The 24,474-nt window shown below is 45.1% G+C and overlaps 1 protein-coding gene across 7 annotated transcripts in view; it reads right to left on the bottom strand.

Moving 5' to 3' along the window:
* Positions 1 to 24,474, bottom strand: part of ANKMY1 (ankyrin repeat and MYND domain containing 1) — a 100,676-nt gene that overhangs the window by 10,921 nt on the left and 65,281 nt on the right. For 3 of the 7 annotated variants that reach the window (XM_042458270.1, XM_042458276.1, XM_042458272.1), the window contains 6 exons: positions 21,186 to 21,293; positions 11,547 to 11,678; positions 10,280 to 10,393; positions 7,553 to 7,718; positions 5,595 to 5,649; positions 4,752 to 4,903 (listed from right to left, as the gene is read on the bottom strand). In XM_042458270.1, the coding sequence (XP_042314204.1) occupies positions 4,752 to 4,903; positions 5,595 to 5,649; positions 7,553 to 7,718; positions 10,280 to 10,393; positions 11,547 to 11,678; positions 21,186 to 21,293 (727 nt within the window). Of the gene's footprint in view, positions 1 to 3,644; positions 4,111 to 4,751; positions 4,904 to 5,594; positions 5,650 to 7,552; positions 7,719 to 10,279; positions 10,394 to 11,546; positions 11,679 to 21,185; positions 21,294 to 24,474 lie in introns of those variants that run through there. The other 4 variants (XM_042458271.1, XR_006102947.1, XM_042458274.1 and 1 more) reach the window with 4 other exon arrangements.

The raw sequence follows: 24,474 nt of genomic DNA, 5'->3' as shown, positions 1-24,474 counted from the left end.
ACGATCAGGGCGGCTTACAGAAAATATAACAAATACAATCAATATACCGAAAAGTTAAAAACATATAGCAACAACAATCTTAAAAACAACAATAAAAAGCCCCATAGCCCAACCTCATGGCCACGGAAGAGGAGGGAGGCCCACAGGATATTTAATCGGGGAATGCCTGTTTGAATAGGAAGGTTTTGAGGTCCTTCCTAAATTGGGCCAGGGTGGTAGATGAGCGGAGCTCCGTGGGCAGCGTATTCCAAAGGGCTGGGGCAGGTTAAGTGGATATAAGGTTTTTCTTTAAAGAAATGGATTGCTCTACTCAGATTTTTTTTTAATCTTTCACTCCTCTCAACATGATCCTCTCATGGAGAAAAAAGGAGAATCTGCTTCTGTACATACTGCTAATACCTAACCATGATCATGCATATGTAGCTTCAAATTAATATATCTACAGTCACTGGAAACTCTAAAAATTAATATCAAGTGCTACAATCAAAAAGTCACTACCAACTTTCTAGCACTCTTCCTTTTGCCACACTCCATCTGATAATTTCACATGTTCATTCAATTAGATCTCTGTAATTTTTTCAAAGTGAAAGCAATGGGGGAATACCTGGATAAGTCTTGTTTATTCAGGACTCACAAAATATCAAAAAGGTTATCCAAGGTGGCCCAATGGAAGTACCACAAAATATCAGTAACACAAAATATCAAAAAGGTTATCCAGGGTGGCCCAATGGATGAAACAATGTTTACAGAATGGGATTCCAATCTCTGTGCAGTTGTGAAAAACAGCTGATTGGATCAGTCTCTCAGTCCTTATTTTGCATTTGTATTTGTATTTATTTATTCATTTCATTTGTATGCCATCTTTCTTGCCGGAGGAACCCAAGGAGGCTCACAGACAAAACATTTAAAATGTTAGTAAGATGCAGTACAATTAAAAACATCTGCACACAATATAAAATCACATGAAAATATACAAAAATTAAAAATGTAACTGAAACCCACATGCTCCATAAAAACCACCCTGCTATGAATTATATATACCTGTCGGCATAAAAACGTTTTTACCTGCCGGCGAAAGGCAAGCAGAGAGTGGGCCAGCCTAGCCTCCCAAGGAAGGGAGTTCCAGAAGGTCGGAGCAGCCACCGAGAAGGCTCTGTCCCATGTCCTCACCAAGCAAGCCTGTGATCTTGGTGGGACTGAGAGAAAGGCTTTTCTTGAAGATCTTAGGGAGCTAGAAGGTTCGTACAGGGAGAAGCGGTTTCTCAAATAGTCTGGACCTAAACTGTATAGGACTTTACAGGTCATGACCAGCACTTTGAATCGTGCCCAGAAATGAACCAGTAACCAGTAAAGCTGTTTCAGCAAGGGAGTTATATGCTCCCTGTAACCAGCCCCAATCAGCATCCTAGCTGCAGCATTTTTCAGCCGCTTGGAGTTTCCAGACAGTTTCCAAAGGCAGTCCCACAAAGAGTGAGTTACAGTAATCTAAGCAGGACATAATCAAGGCATGTGTCACTGTAGCCAGATCTGACATCTCAAAAAACAGGCACAGCTGGCACACTAGTTTTAACTGTGTGAATGCACTTCTGGCTACTGCTGAAACCTGGACATCCAGGCTCAGAGTTGAGTCCAGGAGCACACCCAGGATGAAAGCCTGAGATTTCAGAGGGAGTGTGACCCCATCCAACACAGGTAAAGTCCCTATTCCCTGATCTGCCTTATGACTGAACAGGAGCACCTCTATCTTGTCTGGGTTAAGTTTCAATTTGTTTGCCCTCATCCAGTCCATCACTGACAGCAGACACTGGTTCAGCACAGAGACAGCTTCCTTGGAGTCAGATGAAAAAGAGAGACAGAGTTGGATGTCATCCACAAACTAGTGACACAAGACCCCAAATCTCTAGATGACCTCTCCCAGGGATTTCATATAGCTGTGAAATAACATGGGGACAGAACAGAATGAGGGACCCCACAGGCCAACAGCCAAGGAGTCAAACAGGAGTCCTCCAACACCCTTTGAGTTCGCTTGTCCAACAAAAACTGGAACCACTGCATAACAGTGTTCCCAAGTTCCATCTCAGAGAGGCAGCTTAGAAGGATACCATGGTCGATGGTATCGAAATCTGCCAAAAAATCCAGCAGGACCAACAGGGTCCAGTTCCCCGCCCAGTTCCCTGTGTAGGTCATCGACCAAGATGACCAAAGCTGTCTCTGTATCATAGCCAGATCTGAAGTCAGATTGAAATGGATCTAGATAATCCGTTTCATTCAGAAACCCCTTGAGCGGAGAGGCCACTACTCGCTCCAGAACCTTCCTAAGAATGGAATGTTAGAGACTGGCTGAGAATTATCCAAAGTGGTGGGATCCAGAGATGCCTTTTTCAATAATGGCCTCACCACAGCCTCCTTTAGGCAGGATGGAAATCTGCCTTGCTGCAGTGAGGCATTCACCACTCCCCTTACCTATTCAGTAAGTCCCCCTCTAGCTGCTTTCAGAAGCCAGGAAGGGCAAGGATCCAGTATGCACTTGGTGGCCCTCACTTCTCCAAGGATCCTGTCCACATCCTCAGGCTGAACAAACTGAAACTTAACAAATAATATAGGACAAGGAGGTGCCAAGATTACACCCACTGGACCTGTGACAACTCCAAGACAGAGCATATCCAAGAGATTTTGTCTTGCAAATTCTTCACAGCGAGCTGTCAAGTGGTCTTTATTTCCTTCTTGTGGGCCAGAGTGTAAAAGGCCACTGACCACTCAAAACAGCTCTGCTGGATGACACTCTACAGAAACAGAGAAGTATAATTTTGTTGCTGCCACCATCACCATGGCATAAACTTTCCAATGAGCTCTACTCAGGTTCAATCGATCTAAATGAAGAGATCAGAGCATTTCTTCATCTCAAATGGTCAGTTGTGAGCAACAACCTGCCAAGGAAGCTGCTGAATCATTTATGGCCTGGCAGCCTCTTGCAGCTGTTGCTTGAGCATCGCAATCTCTCCCTTGTCTGTGTTCTGCTGCAGTAGGTATTGTCAAGCCCATGTCTGTGTGTTGTGGCTGTTGGGGAATGCTACTGTCTGTCTCAAGCATTGGCACGTCCCCCTGTCCTTCTGAGTCTTTCGCCAGTGTTTCTCTAGTCTCCATCCCACTCGTTTCATCACCACTAGCTCCCTGATGAACCAGGGGGTCCATCTGGCTCCACTTCATAGGAAGAGACACTTAGATGCAGGCCTCTGTCCTAGGTGCAGTTCTTCTTGTCTCTCCCCTGTATTGGCTCCCCTCAATCCCAGCAGGCACTAGCTTATATCTCCTTCCCAGAGACACAGGTGTTCCTCACTGACTGTATAGCCAGTAACTGGCTGGATGTCTGAGTCCAGGTCCTGACAGGGAGCAGTCCCAAAGAAGTCCCTCAGGGGAAGTGCAAATTGTAGCAGCAGCACCAAAACCAGATGATAGCAGCCTCTGTCCTGAGGTGGTGGTAATTGTTCTTCTGGTGCAAGCATCATGGTGTAGTGGTTTGAGTGTTGGGCTACGACTCTGGAGACCAGGGCTCAAATCCCTCCTTGGCCATGGAAACCCACTGGGTGATCTTGGGCAAGTCACACTCCCTCAGCAGCAGAGGGAGGCAAAAACAAACTCCTCTGAACAACACTTGTCAAGAAAAACCTGCAACAGTTTCGCCATAAGAAACAACTTGAAAGCACACTACTACTACAACATGGTGTAGCTAACAGAAAAAGGTGTTTGTTCCTCAGTATACAAAACAAAAGGTGCCAGGGACCATAAGCCATCCATAGTCATGCTTCTCCTACCTCCTACCCAATGTTACAGCACTTAGAAAGAGATTCAATCATTAAAAATGCATGACAGTTTTTCACATAGGTCCAAACATATCCCTACACAACACAGTATGATTTCTGATGACTAGAGATTATGGCCCTGTCCACACCTGTACGTACAAGGAGGTTTTTTTTCACAGACAGATAAAACGCTTGCACATTTGGGGCTCTGAGTTGTGCTCACTGTCTCTCAAAATACATGTCCACTCTTCCAGGTAATATTTCATTTGTGTGCCTGAACACGGTGCAGTCACAGGGATGAGTAACCTGTCTGATTTTTGTGGACACAAAACAATGTGAACAAAATTGGATTATTTATATTTTCTACAACATTTCAGCTTTTTCTTAGTTATCTTTCCTTTCCAGAATGAAAAACAGAGCATAAAGTGATCTACAAAACTCATTCCTCCCAGGAAAATGACCATGAGCCTCTGGAAGTACACATGGATAAAACACCACAATCCAGGCATGTTGTATGGATCTTCTAGAGAACTGCTGGACACAATCCTTCTAATAGAGTCTTCATATTCTTCAGAAAAATATGTAAAGAACATTATTTACATATTGGGGCTGCGGGTGGGGTGGTAGGAGAGAAAACTGAAAACTATTGCCCAGGTTAGCAAATTATTTTTGCTCATTTATATTTTCTATAAAAATCATACATGTAAACAGGTTGGAAATATTTGCAAGCTTGCTGCAACACTTGCAATTTTGATTTTTTAAAAAGACCTTACTGATAGCGCCTGACAAATGACATGTTTATATTTTAACAAGTTAAAATTTAGAAGCACTAGACACTGTGAAACTAACCTAGTGGTTCTACTAGTGACATATCATCTAGTTAACCAGTACTTTTGCAATATGCACTGAACACACATCTTGCTGTGTGCATCACCAAACAAGCCAGCCTACCTGCATGTAAACATTCTCGTTTATGACGCTCATTCCAAGACTTCATTTTACAGGACTTGCTGCAGGTGTAGATGTCATAACAACGCATGCAAGGTACAAGATTCACACCAACAGATCGCCCACATTGGTAGCAATATTTAAAGATGGGCAGTCTGCAATACAGAAATGTTTTAAAAAGCAGTATCAGTGACATTTACACAAGTTAACTTGTTCAAAATTAACACAGCAAGTAATAATGGGGCTAATAATGAATGAGAAACTTTAACTTGACAGTATAAGAAATAAAAAGTGATCAAAAACTGTGAATCCTGGGTTTTCTTTAGGTAATTTACTCTGTTAAAATGCCTACATTTATTTTCAGCACTCTTCCTCTGCTTCAAATTCAAATCAATCTTCCAAACAAGCTCCTGCATCCCCAAGTCTGGGAGGCAAGGTGGGGGTAGGGGGATCCTCAATACCAGTAATATCTCAACAGGAAAAAGCCACCCATGCCCATATTCTATATTTCTACATTTTTCATACCACACTCATGTATGTCAAAGTATTCATTTCAGAATCTATTAGTGCAGAAACCTATCAACAGGAACATACTTAGAACTAACTGTGCACTGAAGGCATAGGGCCCTAGAATCAAAGAATATTTTTACAAGTTTTAAATATATGATTCAAAAATACACAAAACTATAATATTATGTGAGGAAATGATAAAAGGCAAACATTATTTTCAGACTCAAAAATACAAGGTTCTTCCAGAGGGTCCAATGAAAAGACAGACTACTGTATAGATTACATCATATGATTAAAGACAATGTGAATTAAACTATTTTTGTGCACTGTTCTTACTTTGATGAATCTGTTTCTGGCAATACTCCTCCTGCCACAGTAGATCTCTTTATTGCTATATGACAACAAATACACAAATGGGAAAATTGAAGATCTTTTACTGGAAGCCAAAATATGTACACCTGAGGACTATTATTTCAAAAATTACTGGATTCCAGGTGGGTCTCTGATCAAATGTTTCCTTGTTTGTATCAAAATGTTTAGCAGAATCATTTGACCTTTTAATAAAAATAATGGAAGAAACCCAGCTAAACTTCTGAATTTGAGGCTGAAACCACTGTTGCTGTTGTGGCTATATTTATTTGTATCCCAACTTTCTTCCAAAACTGGGACTCAAGGCAGTTTACAGTTTTAAAAAGAATAGTACAACCAAAAACCTACAAAAAGTGAAAATTAAAATAGAATTATTAAAACAGTATTAAAGCAATTTAGATATACACTTCAAAAGATATGCAATTAAACCAGGTTTTTTTAAAAGCCTGTCAGAATAAAAAGGAATTTGTCTGCCAACAGAATGACAGTGGAAAGGGTGCATTCTGGCTTTCCTTGGGAGGGATTATCACAGCCTAGGGACATTCATTGAGAAGGCCCTTTCTTGCACCCCAGCCAACTGTGCCTCTGACAGTGGCGAAAGTGAGGGAAGATCTCAGGGCCAGGCTGGCTCATATGAGGAGATATGGTTTTCCAGACAGCCTGGACCTGAGCCATATAAGGCTTTATAGGTCATAACCAGGGCCCTGGTGGCGCAGTGGTTAAATGCCTGCAGTGCAGCCACTCACTCACAGACTATAAGGTTGCAATTTCAATACCAGCCAGGGTCTCAAGCTTAACTCAGGCTTGCATCCTTCCAAGGTCTCTAAACTTTGTAAATCGCTTAGGGAATACTTAAGTTCACTGATAAGCGGTATAGAAATGTACTTGCTATTATTATTATTATTAGTTTTATTTATACCCCGCCTTTCCATGTGATCAAGGCAGCTTACAACAGAGTCTCAAAATACAAAGCAAAATACAAAGCAAACAATGCACAGGAAGAAACAATGCAATACCATACAATGCCAACAATATAAAAATACAGTACATAATACATAATACAATGCAGAAAAAAACAGTATAATACAAAACAGAAAAAGCAGTATAATACAAAGCAGAAAAACAATCCCCTGACAATAGATGGTGCTTGTGGTGCCTTACAAAGCCAGAATCCTATAAATCCATGCTTTGTCATCCTGTATGTCGGGGGTTGGACTGCTATTGCTATAACCAGCACTTTGAAACTACTGTATATACTCATGTATAAAACTAGAAATTTTAGTCAAAAAACTGACCCCCAAAACCTGAGTTGATTTATCTACGAGTCAATATAAATACTGTGCATTAACTCATATTAAAGAAAAGGAACCGTCCTCTGGTGAAAGGAAAGAGCGTATTCTATCCTGGAAACTGACCTCCCTCTATTCTCTCATCCATTTAGCCTTAGGGTGAGTGCAAACAGTTATGACTATTGGAATGTTTTAAGTTCTTTGGCATGCTTTCCCTTTGCTTCATCCTTTACATCTTTTGTTACAGGCCCCTAAGTTTTACCCTCAACTTATTCACAGGTCATTTCAAAATCCATAATTTTGGCCCCAAAACCTGCCCTCGATTTATACATGAGGTCGACTTATAGTCGAATATATACAGTAAACATTTTTAAAATTGTATAGCCACTACCAAAGATGGCAGTGTTACATCTGCCTCTCAGTCTTGAACCACCTTGTAAGTGGTATGAAGTCACTGTGTTTTACATTTCCCTGCCACCTCAGTATAGGATCAGGGGTAAGGAAGATCACAATGCAATAGTGTTGCATCTCATATTTTAGTTCATTCAGATATCAAAATATTTCATTACTAAGCATTCTAATCTCATTCCAGAATAGCACCAGCTCTATAATAGGGATTGTTGAATCTGGACTCACTAAACTTTTGTTTTCGAAGTTCCTCTTTATCCCAAAGCTTTTCTTTGCAGATGACAGCTTCACGAAGCCGATCACTCAGAAATTCGAGCAACTTTCGACGAGAACTAAAAAGCTCCCGCTCTGTTGGTGAAAGAGCATGGTATGGTGTATGCAACATTCTTTTATCCTGCAATACATAAAAACCACATCATGCCACAAAAAATCTACTTCCTTTGTGTATCAGAGGGAGGATGCCTAAAAATGGTACAGGGAAAACAGTATTTTTTATATGCTATTACCCGCCTTGATCCAACACAGGGAGAGGCAGGTTGTTGTTGTTGTTGTTATTATTATTATTATTATTATTATTATTAAGTAAATAAGTATGGTCTGGCAGTAAAACTCTGCAAAATGTTCACTAAATTGCTATTGTTGAAACAGAATTTATCTCTCTTGCTTTGTACTTAGTTGTTTTCCTAAAACAGATGTTTATGTGCCCAATCCAATTCTGTGCATGCAAGGTGATCCATTATTAGTATCCCGCAGGTGCCAACATGTAGGCAAAGCTGAGCACATGCCCCTAAACATATAGTTGAGGAACAAGGCAGTACTCCCAATTTACTGCTTTTCAGATGTTCACCAGTTCTACTAGGTATTTATATTAATCAACAGGTGAACATCTAGGAAGATAAATGAATTAAGACAAACCTCTTTTTAAAGAATATTTTATTTAATAAAAACTACTGTATATAAAATAAAAACAGAACAACAGAATACAAACAGAAACAAATTACAAAGCTACAAAAGACAAAACTACACATAACTGAACAAAAACTAACAATTAACAGAATAAACAAAGAAAAAAATGACTTCCATCTTCACTGCAGGTATAATTCAACCCTTAATTTCTATGCCTCTTACTTCTATTAATTACACTTCATCTACATAAATAACTCATTAATTAAGAAACCCAACAATCCTCAAACCACCTTCACTCTTTTTCAGTATTAGATTACTTCTATGTTTCACTCATCTATCATTAAAAATCAAACATTATAGATTTTTCTTTTATCATAATAAACAACAACACACTTTATTCACTTTATCGCATCACTCAAAGCCTCCCCACACTTTGACTATATACTTTACAGCAGCCAGCATTTGCTGGACTTAATCCCTTCTCCCACTGCCATCCCCCTTTCAATGTACGTTTTTAGAATGTAAGCCTGAGAGCAAGGAAATGTCAGATTGATCATTTGTAAGCTGCTCTAGGAGCCTTTTGGCTGAAGGCCTGGGTATAACTGTTCTAAGTAAATAAATAAAAAAATTCCTCACCATCATTTCCACTGACACTGGTCTGCTTAAAAAGCAGCTCCAAATGGAGGCTTTTCTGTCAATGAAAATAGCAAGTTCAAGGGAACCATTTTGTCAGGACTATGTGTGAGCAGTGGTGTTTGAATGCTATGAGACTATGATTTCGCACACACATCCCACATTCCCAACACAGTAGCTACTACTTGCTTTGAAATGCAAAGGTGACTTTAATGTCATACTTTAGTTTAACTCTAGAGCTGCTTTAAAATTTAAACCATCTTTAACCTTTGATTTTTCTAAGGTGACTGTTATCCATAATATATCATAATATAAGGAAGAATGTTCATATAAAGTGTGGATTCATTTTGTTCCCCAAGGACATCCTCTGATTTAGATCTCTGTAAATTTTGTTGAAGTAAAAGGTCAATGGAAAGGTGTATTTGCATTCTCAGGGAAATGAGCAGGGCTAGGGTGGGAACTGGGCGGCATCTGCAGGTTTTGACAAGGCTATTTTTATGGCCAACTTTTTTGGAAAGAAAATAAAGAAAGAAAGAACCAGTCTCTGCATACTTCTGGCAAGTCCAATTCTCACCTAAAACAAGTTGGAAAATCACCCCCAGACTTTCTGTAGTTGCCCATCCCTCTACTATAACTATCAAGAGAATCTATAGCATTTAACATGAATTCCTTTGTCAGTAAAAAAAATCATATGAGTTGAAAAAGACCACAAGGGCCTTCCAGCCCAGCCTTCTGCCATGCAGAAATACACAGTCAAAGTACTCCCAACAGATAGCCATCCAGCCTCTGTTTTGTTTCCAAGAAGATAACTCCACCACTCTCTGAGGCAATGTGTTCTGCTGTTAAACAGCTCTTATTGTCAGGAAGTTCTCCCTAATGTTTAGGTGGAATCTCTTTTCCTGTAGTTTGAATTCATTGTTCCATGTCCTAGTCTCTGGAGGAGCAGAAAGCAAGCTTGCTCCATCCTTAATATGACATCCCTTCAAAAGTTTAAATATGGCTATCATGTCACCCTTTAACCTTCTCTTCTCCAGGCTAAACATACTCAGCTCCTCATAGGGTATGGTTTCCAGGAATTTCATCATTTGGGCCACCCTTCTCTGGACACACTCCAGTTTCCAACAGAAGCAGGGTTCACTTAATTTTACTATGATTATGAAATTCTAGAAATAAAGATAGCACATGTGCATGTCTGTCGACTTATGTCAATTCCACAAATTTCATAGGGTTTTCTTTGGCAAGGAATATTCAGAGGTGGTTTTGCCAATTGCTTCCTCTGGAATATAGCCTACAGTGCCTGGTATTCATTGGTGGTCTCCCATCCAAGTACAAACAAATCCTGACCCTGCTTAGTTTCTAAGATCAGACAGAGAACTGGTGCCTTTAGGGTAGGGTAGGCTGTACTAAAGACTGTACCTGGTAGTATTTGTAATGTGCATAGTCCACTACTGTTCCCACTGCATTTTTCATCTCATCGCCAATAGTAATAGGCATTAATATATCTGCACCTCCTGCTATTAGAGTATTAATCTGGGGAGACAGAAAAAATAATTAAATGAAGAACAAATGCTGAACACCAAGAGTCTCATGCCGCCTTCTCATCAATACCACACACAGTCCAAACCAGTATAGAGTCTCGGCATGGAGGTCACATTAAGAGTTTTGCTCTTAACAATGAAGCCCTTCTTTACAGTCAGCTGATATGCAGTAATAGGATTCAGACAAAGAGTCACCCAATATTTCTTTAGATCAGGAATGAATAAAAATCATTTTGAAGGCCACTTCAAACATATAGGGTTAAATCAAAGGTGCGGTTGGGAGGGGGGGATCATGCATCCTTCCAGATGTTGTTGGATAGCAAATCCCAGCAGTCTTAAGCAAGAATTAATGATAAGACATGCTGGGAGTTCCAGTCTAATGATTCCTATTCCAGGGTTAAATCCACATGTTAATGCCAACTAGTACAGACCCACTCAATCAACAGGACTTGTTAAAGTTGTAAGTAGAGCAGATCTATTAAATCAATGGGAACTTTGTTAAGTCAATATTTATGTAAGTTCTCTTGATTCTATGTGTCTACTCTGCCTAGACTAACAGTTGGATTTAGGCCGGAGGATTTTATTGCGTAAAGAAGAGAAGGGTTTAGAGAGCTCTATAGTGGTACAAAGGGAGGATTCTGTGAGCAGTTGGGCAGACAAAGAAAAAGGTACCATATGCAGTAGAAGGCTAAAAATAAATTGCTTATGTTCAAATGGTAACAACAACAAAAATTACTTCCATGGCTAGATGTTTCTAGCTCTCTAGAGTATTTATATTTATGACTATGGGCTTTGAGTCCAGTTATTAATCTCAAGTACAGCAAACACAGAGAATCAATGGGACAACTGGATTTAAGTCCAAGATCTCTCAGCAGCCCAAAGGTCATGTTCTGCAACACTGAAGGTCTGTACACCATCTCTAAGTTAGCCCTTCTGTTTCTGCTTCAGCTATACACAGGTCTCTATGCAACCTCTTTTCTCAATTATTCCTTCTTTCTTCTTTCTATGCTACAGCACTATCATCACTTTGCAGCACCATGGGCCTCTTGTTGTCTGTGTTTGATATTATCCTGTTTTTCTCTTGCTGTCACCACTCACACATCCATTTGGGAAAGCCATATCAGAATATGTTCTGTTTTTCTTACCAAATCCATTTTGTTTGGAAAGGATCGATTGTGTTCATATGCAGGATTAATAACAGCACACAAGGCATTTCCAATAGCTTGGTTTAAAGGGACATTTGGATCAGCTCCACCATCTAGAAGCTCAGCCACTGCCTATGAAAGCCCCCCCCCCCCCAAAAAAAAACACCTCCTTAGTGCACATGTTTTTTACAGCACAATATGATCTAGAGCTAGGAAACCAACTCCCCAAAGTAATGTCCAATCTCTTAAATTGCCTACTCCCAGAACAAGCATGGCCAAGAGAAAGACGGGGCTAAACTGACAGAAAAGAAGATCTGGCTTCCCAGTTACAGCCCCTTGTTCTTCCTTTGGCAACAAAATATGAGGCTACCACAATTGCTGAGGTAAGAGAAAGGGGGAAGAGCAGGTTGTCCACCACCTTCCAACATTCCAGCTCTACTTGGGGCTACCCTTGTACCAAGTTCAGAAGCTTCAAATGGTCCAAAATGTGGCAGCCCGATTGGTCACTGGCACATCTAGGTTTGACCATATAACACCAGTGTTAAAATCTCTTCACTGGCTGTCAATTAGCTTCTAGGTGCAAGACAAGGTGTTCGTTATTACCTTTAAAGCCCTACATGACTCAGGCCTGAGTTACTTGCAGGAACGCCTCTCCCTACACAATTTGCCCCGAACTCTCAGAACATCAGGGAAGTACATATTGGAACATCACAATACTAGGTTAACGACAACTTCCCACAGGGCATTTACAGCCTACTGGAAGAGATCCGTCTCATCAATACCTTAGAGGCCTTTAAGAAGGCACTCAAAACGGATTTCTTCCGGCGGGCTTATCCATCGGACTCCATATAAAAGCTTATGATGATGTTTCACTCTCGACTATGATTATTGGCTACTAATGAACTGTTTTTTAGAGAACTAATAGGAATGTGATAAATTCAGTATTAGTGTTTTATCAATTGTATTTGTATTACTGTATTATTTTATTGATGTAATCCCGCCTTGATACTTGGGAGAGGTGGGAAATATAAATAAACTTTATTACTATTATTATTATTATTATTATTATTATTATTATTATTATTATTATTATTCCATTGACATAGCCAAGGTAGCAGCATTCGAAGTTCAATTCTGACACTGCTGGTGCCAGGACAGCAAGAACAGGGTATAGAAAAGCTTCCCGTCTCTGTCCTGCTCTTGCTGTGCTCTTGCAGCATCAGCCTCTACACTAGGCATCTCCATTTTTTATAAATTTTATACATTCCCAATGCATGGCTTTTATGTGAAGAGGGTGGCTTTGGGGGGGGGGGGGTCATGCCTTTTAGCTTTTGTATAATTGTTGTGTGGTTATATACAGTTTTTAGATTATTTTAAATGCTTTATGTTTATATTGTAATGTTTTTGAAATGTTTTTTACCTGTGAGCTGCCTTGGGTCTCTTCTGGGAGAAAGGTGGCATATAAATTAAAATCATCATCATCATTATCCACTTCTTCACTCCACAACTGGGAAAGGCCTCTATCCAGCACCATTTCTGACTTGACAGCACCACAGTATCAGAAGTGTATGTGCACATGTTTGTGTAGCTGCACAGCAACGGCCTAGATCCCTAGCAACTGAGGCCCCTGGACCATTTGCTCCAATTACACCGCTGATGATCCAACTTTTGTGCTTTGGCACAGCCCAGACTGTCACTGTACAACAGAAGAACAATTCTCCTGCAGAGAAAACTCATCCATTTCCTTCACATTACCTGTTTTCTCCCACCAAAACTGAACCCAGAATAGAACACTGTGAAGGACAGGTTGCTTACCTGTAACGGTATTTCTTCGAGTGGTCATCTGCGAATACATACAAATGGGTTTCACTGCGCCTGCGCAGTGCTGCTCAGAACCTACTGGAATCACTGGGCAGAGTTAACTCTGCAACATATTGAAACTTTTTGGCGGTAACTCCGCCCACCCGTTATAAGGCCCCTGCCTTCCCGCTCTTTTCCCCAGTTCCGCAATTTTTCCGCCAAGCAGGCGATGGAAAGAGCCAATGAGAGCAGGACACTGAGGGGACGGACGGGTGGGATTTGTATGTATTCGCAGATGACCACTCGAAGAAATACCGTTACAGGTAAGCAACCTGTCCTTCTTCTTCGTGGTCTCTGCGAATCATACAAATGGGTTTAGACTGACAAGCTAAGGTATGTGGCGGAGGGAGTGTCCTGAAACCAAAGCTATGGTGAACCAAAGGTATATTTATTACAATAATAAACACCTTGAACCATAAAAAAGGGTCAGTCTTTTTTGTTCATGAAAGTCAACATAGCAAACATTGCTAGACCTGAGGAGGGAGCAGAGGTCATGCAAGACCGGTCCCATAGACATTGTGCAACCAACATTCAACAGAATGTAAAAACAGTGACACATGTACATAAGCACTGAAACATAAACTATCAGTAGTGCAATCAATGCAACCCTGAAACCAACACAGCCCTCCCGAAAGTTGCGTCTCGGATAGCCCTGGTGTCCAACCTATAGTGCTTAATAAAAGTCAGAGGTTGGGACCAGACCGCAGCCTTGCAGACATCCTCCAAGGGGATCCCCGACAGGAATGCAGAGGATGCTGCCATTGACCTTGTGGAATGGGACCGAACCCTGCCAGGGAGAGGCTTGCCTAACAGTTCATAGCAGAGGTGGATGGTACCAGCCACCCATTTGGACAACCTCTGCGCAGACACAGGCAACCCTTTCTTCGGTTCCGAGTAGCATTGGAAAAGTCTCTCGGACCGACTGGAGGCAGCAGTTCTGTCCAGGTAAAATGCCAGTGCTCTCCTGACATCAAGAGAGTGTAGGCGTCGCTCCTCATCCGACGTCGGGTTGGATGCGAGAGTGGGTAACACAATGTCCTGGCACATGTGAAAAGCAGACACAACCTTCGGCAAGAAGGTGATGTCCGTACGGAGGACCACTTTGTCCTTGTGGAGCCTCAGGAATGGCTGGTCCCTCCGTAAGGCACAGAGTTCGCCCGCACGGCGGGCAGAGGTGATGGCCACAAGAAAGGCGGTTTTCCAAGTCAATAGTCTCAAGTCCGCTGTGGCCATCGGTTCAAAAGGCTTGGATTGGAGGGCGGACAGTACCGACTCCAAACTCCAAGCAGGCGTTGGTACCGACACAGGAGGAAACAGGTTGGCACATCCCTTCAGGAACCCCTTCACCAAGGGGTCTTTGAAAAAAGAAACCCTCCCCCTGAACTGGTATTTGGCACAGATGGCAGACAGGTAGCATTTGATGGATGTGAGGGACAGCCCTCCATCCAAAAGTGCCATCAAAAATTCCAGCACCACTGGAGTGGACACCTGTGCAGGAGACAAGCCTTTTTGGTCAAGGAAGAGGCAAAATCTCCTCCATTTCAGGGCATAGGACCGCTGGGTGGAAGGTCTTCTTGCAGCCAGGATCACCGTCCTCACCGACTCCGGCAAAGCAGTCAGGGCTGTATCCTCCAGGCTACCAGCGGTAGGCTCTCGATGTCCGGGTGGAGAATCCGTCCGTCCTGGATCGACAGCAGGTCCGGACGAGGGTCGAGACGGAGGAAGCATCTCCTGGAGAGGTGGAGAAGGGATGCGAACCACGGCTGTCTCGGCCACCACGGGGTGACCAGGATCGCATGCGAGTGGTCTGTTGTCATCTTGGACACCACTCTGATGATGGGAGGGAACGGAGGGAAGGCATAGAGGAGCTCCCCCGTCCAGAGGAAGGCGAATGCGTCTCCGAGGGATCCGTCCAATCGCTTCCTGGAGCAGAACTGGGGACAGTGGCTGTTCCATTTGGTCGCGAAGAGGTCGATCCGGGGGGTTCCCCACCGGTCGAAGAGGTCGCTGACCGTCTCGGGATGGAGCCTCCACTCGTGGCACACCGATGGAGATCTGCTGAGGCGGTCTGCCAACTCGTTGTCCTCCCCGGGAAGGTGAATCGCCTGGAGAAGGACGCGTCTCTGGATGCACCAGTCCCAGATGCGGAGCGTGAGGTCAAGCAGGGTCCTGGACCTGGTACCACCTTGTTTGTTGATGTAGTACATCACGGTGGTGTTGTCCGTCCTCAGGAGGACCACTCTTCCTGTGACAGCGAACTCGAACGCCCTCAAAGCCTTCTCCACTGCGAGCATCTCCAAAGCGTTGATGTGGAGGAGCTTGTCTTGTGCGGACCTTGTCTTTGACGACAAGGTCGAGCAGGTGGGCGCCCCATCCCTCCAGGGATGCATCGGTTGTCAGAGTCAGTTGTGCCTGGGGCTGATGAAAGGGCATCCCGGTGCAGACGTTGGAGCTGTCTAGCCACCATCTGAGGGAAGCGGCCACCGGTCTCGGTACCGTGAGCCACCTTGACGGAGGGTCCTCCAACGGGGAGAAGACGGAGAGGAACCAGGATTGGAGAGGTCGAAGACGAAGTCTTGCCCAAGGGGTGACGAATGTCGTCGATGCCATGTGGCCCAGGGCGATTTGGACGTCTCTGGCTCTCACCCTTCTGTGGGAGATGCACGGCCTGAGGGACGTTGTCAGGGCCTGGAACCGGTCCGGAGGGAGGAAGGCTAAGCAGTTTTCGGAGTCAAGGATGGCCCCGATGAACTTGACCTGCCTGGTCGGTGTGAAGTGGGACTTTTCCCTGTTGACGACCAGCCCGAGGGAGTCCAAGAGGTGCAAGGCGAATGAGACTGCCTCCTGCAGCTCGCCTTGGGATTCGGCTGCAAACAGCCAGTCGTCCAGGTAGGGAAAGACCATGAAGCCCTTCTGATGAAGGTATGCCACCACCGGTGCCATGCATTTTGTGAAGACTCGTGGAGCCGTGGCCAAGCCGAAAGGAAGCACGTTGTAGTGGTATGAGGTGGAGCCGACAGCGAAGGCGAGGAATCTCCGCTGGGACTCTCGGATCCCGATGTGGAAGTAGGCATCCTTCAGGTCAACGGTCGCGAACCACAGGCCCTGGTGAAGCAGAGGCAGAATGGAAGCCAGGGTTACCATTCGAAAGCGACGGTAGTCAAGGAACAAATTCAATTGTCTCAAGTCCAGGATGGGCCTGATGCCCCCATCCGCTTTCGGTACCGTGAAGTACCTGGAGAAAAAGGCCCGAGGACATTGGTCGAGCGGCAAAGGGGAGATTGCCCCTTTACCAAGCAAGGCACGCACTTCGTCGAGAAGGGTATCCGAGGGGGGAGTGGACATGAAGGCTCCAGTTGGCGGGAGCTCTTGGAACTCGAGGGCATAACCCCTACGGATGATGTTGAGAACCCACGAGTCCGATGTTATAGAGGCCCAGGTGTTAACAAAGGGCCTCAAAATGTCCAAGAAGAGGGGTGAAGGAGAGACGAAGCGCGCTGCGTCCCTTCAGGCTCTCTTCTTCCCCTGGTCGGTGTCCTGCCGGCGGGACGTGTGGTACCGAGGCGGGAAGTTGCGACGGCCAGAGGAGGAGGAAGACTGCGAGGGGAAGCGGTGTCTCTGGGAGCCCTGCTGCTGGGACTGCCGATCCCGGGAGAAAGTCCCCTGTGACTGACCTTGCGGCTGCCACGGGCGCTGACGCTTCCGGAACGGAGAAGCCGGTGCTGAGGACATGCCGTGCTTCTTCACCGCCGCCTTCATCCTGAACTTCCTGTTCAGGCGATCGTCGGTCTCGGCGTGGAAGAGCCCAGTCCCGTCGAGCGGCATGTCCTCGATGGCCGCCCTGACCGTAGGGTTGAGGTCGGAGGCCCTCAACCAGGCGTGGCGTCGAAGTGCCATGGATGCTGACATGGCCCTCCCTGAGCAGTCTGCCATATTCCTGAAGTGGTGATGAGCCAACTCCCAATGGAATGAGCCTCGTCCCTGATCTCCACCAGCTGCCTCTGGATGTCATCTGGGACGTCCGGGACGAGGGGGGAGATCCGTTCCATGAGGGTCTGGATGTAGGCCCCCATGCAGGCGGTATAATTGGCAGCCTTGACCCCAAGGGCCAATGCCGAGTAGGCCTTCTTGGCCAGTCCGTCCACCTTCTTCGCCTCCCGGTCAACAGGGGAGGTCGCCTGCTTCGGGACAAAGCTGTGTTGGGCTCCCTCCACGATGGCAGAGTTCGGCCTGGGGTGGTCGGCCAACCAAGGGCAGCTCGCCGGGGCGACCCTGTAGAGCGACTCTACCTTGCGGGAAGGCGCCGACAGGGTGGCCGGAGAGTCCCAGGACCTCTTGACAATGGTCTGGAGCGACGGAAGGAGAGGCAGGCAAGGTGGAGTAGGCACTCGACCGTGCACCCGACGCTCAACCGGGTCCTCAGCGTCGTCCTCCGCGGAAGCGAGCTCGATGTCGAGGGCCCTCGCCATCTTAACGACATGTTCGGTGAAGGACCAGACGTCGTCCGACGGGGAAGACGGCTCTGGGTTATGCATCCTCTGGGGAGAGGCCGGGCCCGAGAGGACATCCTCGTCCAAAGGTGCTTCAGACGGAAGCAGTGGCTCGTCGTCGGAGTCCAGGTCAGAGGAGAGGGGGTCCGTCACTCTAACCTGGGATCTCGGGCGAGTTGGAGCAAGGTCCGCTGAGGATCGCGAGCGCCTGCAAGGTGGAGACGGCGACCTCTCGTAGACAGATACGGTCGGGACCGATCTGGACGGGGTGCCTTGGTCTACAGGATGGGGGTTCAGCCTGGTGAACTCCTTCATCGCTCTGTCCTCCGAAACCGACACGTAATACCGGCGCGATTGCGTGTCGAAGAAGAGGTCCGGTATCTCATGCCCGCGGGGCTGGCCTTCCTCGTCGTCGGTTGCAGGATGGGAGGGCAACCGGTGTTCTGGGGAGCGAGGGAGAACGGTGTCATCCGTCCCGTGGACAAAGTCCATGGTGGGCAGAGTCGGTGGGGTGTCCGGTACCGGAGTCCGCCGACCTACCGGCGTCGGCTCCGGATTGCGAGGAGCTGCCGAAGCGGAAGCGCAGGCCTGTTTGGACGGGGAGCGCTTCTTCTCCTTCGCCTTCGGTGGGTCGGTGGTGGATCGATCCTTGGAGGACTTGGGCTTTTTCGGGGCAGGATCACGACCCGGTTTGTCGTGATGCCTCTTCTTCCCAGGCCTGGGAAGCCCCTCCGCTGGGAAGAACGGGTTGTCCGGGAGGTAGGAGGAGGACAGCAGCCGCTGCCGACGAGGAAGGTCTTGGAGACTTTGCCCCTTCCAAAGGCACCGCCAGCTCCTTAGACTTTGGAGCGTGGCGAGATGCCTTGGATGCCTTGGAGGACGAAGGCGAGGCGAGATGGACCTCCGGCTCCGTAGCCTTCTTCAAACGCGAGCCCTCCGATCCCCTCGTCGGTTTGGAGGTCGGCTCGGTACCCTCAGTCCCCGAAGACCTATGGGGGCGCTTGGAGGGTTCGTCGGTGGCGCTGGGCGGTTTGGAGCCACGGGCCACATCGAAGGTGGTGGAAGAGGTTGTCCCGGCCGGGACACACACCACGCTGGAAACGGCGGCCCTCCCCGATGTCACGCTGGACACACTGGCCCGAGACGAAGTGGGGAGCGCGGAAGGTGGGACAGAGGACGACCGTGAACCCCCCTCTTGTACCTTGCCAAGGGCAATCGCCGAAGTGAGCCGGGACTCACGGTTCTTCCGGGCCTGGGACAAGAGGGATCTGCAGAGCAGGCAGGCCTTGGTATCATGGTTTTTGCCAAGGCACAAGAGGCAGGAGGAGTGCGGGTCCTGGACAGGCACCTTGCCCCCGCAAATGTCGCACTTCTTGAAAGGTGCAGGCATTTCCGAAGTCGTCAAAGCCAGTAGGAGAATCCGTAAACGAGGTCAACAGTCCGAAAGTCCGAAGTTACCAGGGGCGGGAGACAAAGAATGGTCAAGAGTACAGTCCGAGGTCAAAAACGAAAGTGATTCAAAGCAAGCGAAGCAAGCGAAAGTTCCCTGAAGCAGCTAGCGCGGCGGAAAAAAGGAACTGGGGAAAAGAGCAGGAAGGCAGGGGCCTTATAACGGATGGGTGGAGTTACCGCCAAAAAGTTTCAATATGTTGCAGAGTTAACTCTGCCCAGTGATTCCAGTAGGTTCCGAGCAGCACTGCGCAGGCGCAGTGAAATCCATTTGTATCATTCGCAGAGACCACGAAGAAGAAACACCACTTTGCTCCCTGCTCAAATGCAGAACAGTAAAAGCTTTCCAATATCTTAAGAGCTTATTACAAATCTTTTCCCTTCTCGGACATTAATGATCACAGGTAGAGTATCACAGGCAGGATCAGCTAGCAACTCCCTGAGTGACCTGTCTAACAGCACACAAGAAGCATGCCTGCATTAGACTGACCCACTGTAAAAACTTCTCTGTTGAAGTTTCCATTCTCACCACTGCCACTCCACAGTAGCAGCAAATACTCCCATTCAGAAATACAGGAAAGACTCCTTTAAGTTAATCATGAACAATTGGTGAGTGGCTTTAACAACACTCAGGCCTGGTACACACTGGTGGCGAAACGCCACCCCTCTTTGCTGTGCATCGCTGCCACAGCAACCAAACCGTGGGGCAACAATGCACAGCAAAAAAGAAGCCGCCTAAAGCAGGAAGAGGTGCCGCCATGATGCCACTTCCTGCCAGCAACATCTGGTCACTGTATGGCAGCATCGTCATCATGGCGGCCCCCGTGTGGATGGGAGGCCATCATGATGCCGGCGTCCATACAGACAATGGCCACTAAGTCGCTTCCTGCCCATGTGTACCAGGCCTTAGTTACTTATTCAAAACATTTCAGCAGCAAGTGTTATCAACTATTGATTCTATCTGAAATGTCAAGTATCCAGGACAAGTATTCAGCCTGATGGCCAGAATAAAAATGTTAAGGGTCACTCCACAAGTTAAGTTATAAAGCCTGTGTAGTTCATTTTTTTTTTCCCAACACAGATTATATAAAGCAAGACCAAGCAAGAAAGAACATGGTTTCAGCATTTCAGACAAGGAATTTACCTTTGCTCCTGCTTAGAACCAGCAGGGCCTGGGAGGGTTTAAATAGTTTCTATGAAAAGAAAACTCCCACTACCAACAGGAAGAACTTTCCTCCCACTGCAAATAACAGAGGTGGCTGATTCTAACTGAAACAATGGGGATGAAGGACTAAACACTTCTCCATGCAATGGCCATAATCCATCTGGCCCCACCTTCTGCTATATATATGTATACGTACATATACATGTGTATGACTGCCTGTAAACAAATAATATTAAAGAGGTTTGGCTCTCTGGCTCTTTCTCCTGCATCCTGTCATTTGTTTTTAACAGTATTACTGAAGTCTGCATCAGTACTAGCAAAACTATTTCATAGGACTAACTATAGATTAAAATATTTATAGCATGAGCTGCAGAAATATTTTCCAGGGTCAGTATCCAGGGTCCAGTAAGATTTCAGTAAAGGATATTGAAAGTATGTATGTTTATATACATTATTGATTTCTACTGTTTCTGCACTTCAGAAAATCTTTATTATAAGTACCTACTGTATGCATTAATATCTACAGATGAAGTATTTGCAGCTGGTTACTATTTGAACAGGAGCTGGACTCATCCATCTGAGTTTGCACAGTAATCAAAATTATATTTAAAACAATGTTCTCAGCTCTTTCCAAAGTAGATATATGGAGAGTCACAAGGAGAAAATATTGCATACCTGATCATTTCCAGTAGCAATAGCCAGTGAAAGAGGGGAATGGCCACTCCACAGGACATTTGGATTTGCACTATGTTCTAAAAGAAGACGAACAACTTTGGCTGCATTCTTGAAAAATATGAATAAAATAAAACTGGGTCAATAACAAAGAATCAGATTTTTTAACTTTAAAGAGAAAACATGATCCAGTATTTATTCTAAATATATATTAAAAATAAACATGAAAGCAAAGGGAGGAACACATTCCATACCTCAAAGTGAAATACTGATGTTAATGTTGAATTAGACATTTGTCTGCAGTACACCCATAAAATGCTTCAGTTCAGACTGAAATAATAGCACTTAAGGAGTTAAAAGAGTAACCCTGACAATGCAGACTTAATAGATATATTCCAAGAGTAACAGTGGACATGGGAACTCTGAGTCTAGATAATTCCTCAAACTGTAAAAGAATTGCTTGTGCACTTAAGTGGAGTCCACATACCCATCTCCTTGGCATACACAGATTTATTCCTTTTATTGAAGTAAATACAGGAACACACCACACCAGTGTACATAGTACTGCTTCTCAATCAGGTGAGAAGACTACACAGTAAAATAATAACAGTTGCAGCCCACTGTGTTAGTTTAATATGCATAAGCATTACAAATGCAGATTCTCTGACCTAAGTCCAAATTGCTAGTTCCAACTATAAAAGAATCAGTGAATCAACTACAAATTCCTAATCAAATTTAGATCTTTGACTTTATCTTTCTCTACCACCTACAAAGATGACATTGAAATATGTGCCATTACATTTCCACATGTTCTTCTCATTCTGCCTTCCTGCTGCCTTCTCTCCTTCACTAACTTCCTGGGTGGCATCCTGTTGAGGAGTTATGATGCTACATATTGACTTCCATCCCCGGTCCTCCCAATCCCCATTTACTGGGCCACAAGATAGGGCTCTGTTTCCCTGTTGATTGCGAAACAGCTAAATGACATTCTCATCTCCTACTGAAAGTGATCTCCTGTGCAACAGAAAGAAGCAGGACTTGCCCTGTTGCAATTTCCCCTCATGACAGAGATCACGTACATGAGGGGGAGGTAGGACCATCAGCCGAAGTTGGTACCAAGCACTCCTGGCCATCGCATCCACTTGAGATGATAACTGTAGAGATGAGTCCAGAAGTACTCCCAAACTACGAACATTGTCCTTTAGGGAAAGTGTGACCCCGTCCAGGACTGGATGGCAAATTTCCCTGTCTGGACTTGGGGTACCTATCACAAGTACCTCTGTTTTCTCTCGATTCAACCTGAGTTTGTTTTCCCTCATACAGCCCATTACTGACTCCAGACAGGCATCCAGAGGAGAGATGCCATCCTTAGTCACTGTATCAGTCGGAGACATGGAGAGATAGATCTGGGTGTCGTCAGCGTACTGATAACACCGTGCTCCATGCTTCCGGATGATCTCTCCCAGCAGCTTCATGTAAATGTTAAACAGCATGGGAGACAGAATGAGAGCAACTGTTTCCCAGCCTCACCATCTGGAACCTTCCTGAGAGGTAGGACTGGAGCCACTGGAGCGCAGTGCCCCCAATGCCTAACTCTCTCAGGCGTTCCAGAAGGACACCATGGTCGATGGTATCGAAGGCCGCTGAGATGTCCAAGAGCACCAACAGGGTCACATTTCCCCTGTCGATGCCCAGACGGAGATCACTGACTAAGGCGACCATGGCAGTCTCAACTCTGTATCCCGACCTGAAGCCAGTTTGAAATGGGTCCAGATAATCGGTTTCATCCAAGACAGCTTGGAGTTGGAAAGCAACTGCTCTCTCAATTACCTTGCCCAAGAATGGTAATAAGGTGGTCTATAGTTATTTCTCAACAGGGGATCTAGGGAGGGTTTCTTTAAAATTGGTTTTACAATTGCCTGCTTCAAGGCGGATGGAAATGAGCCCTCCCGTAGAGATGCGTTAATTATAAGATGTAATGAAGTCTTTATTGCATCTCCTCCCTGGGCGGTCAACCAAGAAGGGCAAGGGTCAATAGAGCAAGTTGCCCTTCTTACAGTTCCAAGGAGCTTGTCCATGTCCTCAGTATTTACAAACTCAAAGCGATCCAGTATAACCTTGTTTCCAGAGTCATTGGATACCTCTTGTATTGCTTCTGACAAAAAGCCGGCATCTAGATTAGCCCTTATCTGAGAGATTTTATTGGCGAAAAAGTCATTAAAAGCGTCACAGCAGGCTGTAGTTGGTTCTAATAGAGGGTTCAAGGTGGTCGGCAGTAGGTTATGACTAGACATTCGTGTCAAAGGGGAAAACTTTACCTTTTATGTATCATCAGTCTAAACTAAGGGTTACGTAGGGATCATGAATACAAAACAGTTGCAAATGTGAAACTGTAGGTTACATACTTGTAACTGCCCCAAAAGACTCTAGCCCTTGACATTTTTCTGCTTATGTCACTTTATATATCATGTATATCAACTGTGCTTTACTGGAATTTAGAGTGATAGTTTCTAATACCGGGTGGAGGGGGGAGGAGAAGACATTTTATCACTGTAGTCTTTTGGTGACTGATATTTGGAAGACTGGGACCATGACCTAGGGGCTATTCAGACTGTTGTTCATATGCAACCCCAATGAACCTGATTCAGTTTGTGGGGGAGAGGGGCTGCCAAAACACCCACTTAATCCAGAATAATCGATACTCAATTTTTTTCCAAGTTTTTTTTAAAAAAGATTTACATAGTCAGCAGTGTGCACAACTGATGCGAATAGACTTGGAATAATTTGAGATTAAAATCCGCATGCTTTGAACACGTTTCAAGTACATTCACATTGTCAACTCGATCTTTATTTGAATGCTGGCACGTGTGAGTAACCAAACGTGCAGAGATGCACATCAATCCAGATCTACAGTGTGAATAACAAAGCCAGAACGTGTGAGTGAGGTCATTCGCATCGTTCCACTAAAAAAAGACATCTAAATGACCCTACTAGAATGCCTAGATGGGCTGAAAAGAAGTGTCTTTTTATCCTCAGGGGTAACTCATGGCTACTGCTGCAGCAACAAAATATATGGACTGGAGGGGGAAAATTGAGTGTTTTTTCTTCTGCTGGGTGAGAATGCAAGAGTATGGGTACATTTTTATTATTTTAACATGCTTCTGCAAAGATTTCTTTACCCAAAATACTGTATTTTTGTGCAAACTATATATTTTGCACATAAAATCAACCAAAACAAAAATGGGTGGTGGTGGTCTCTTTGCTTCCCCACGTGAATGAAAAATCTCATGTA

This window comes from Sceloporus undulatus, chromosome 3 (assembly GCF_019175285.1).
Source record: "Sceloporus undulatus isolate JIND9_A2432 ecotype Alabama chromosome 3, SceUnd_v1.1, whole genome shotgun sequence".
NCBI lineage: Eukaryota > Metazoa > Chordata > Lepidosauria > Squamata > Phrynosomatidae > Sceloporus > Sceloporus undulatus.
The sequence above is the reverse complement of the archived record's forward strand: the minus strand, read 5'-3'. Positions and strand labels throughout refer to the sequence as shown.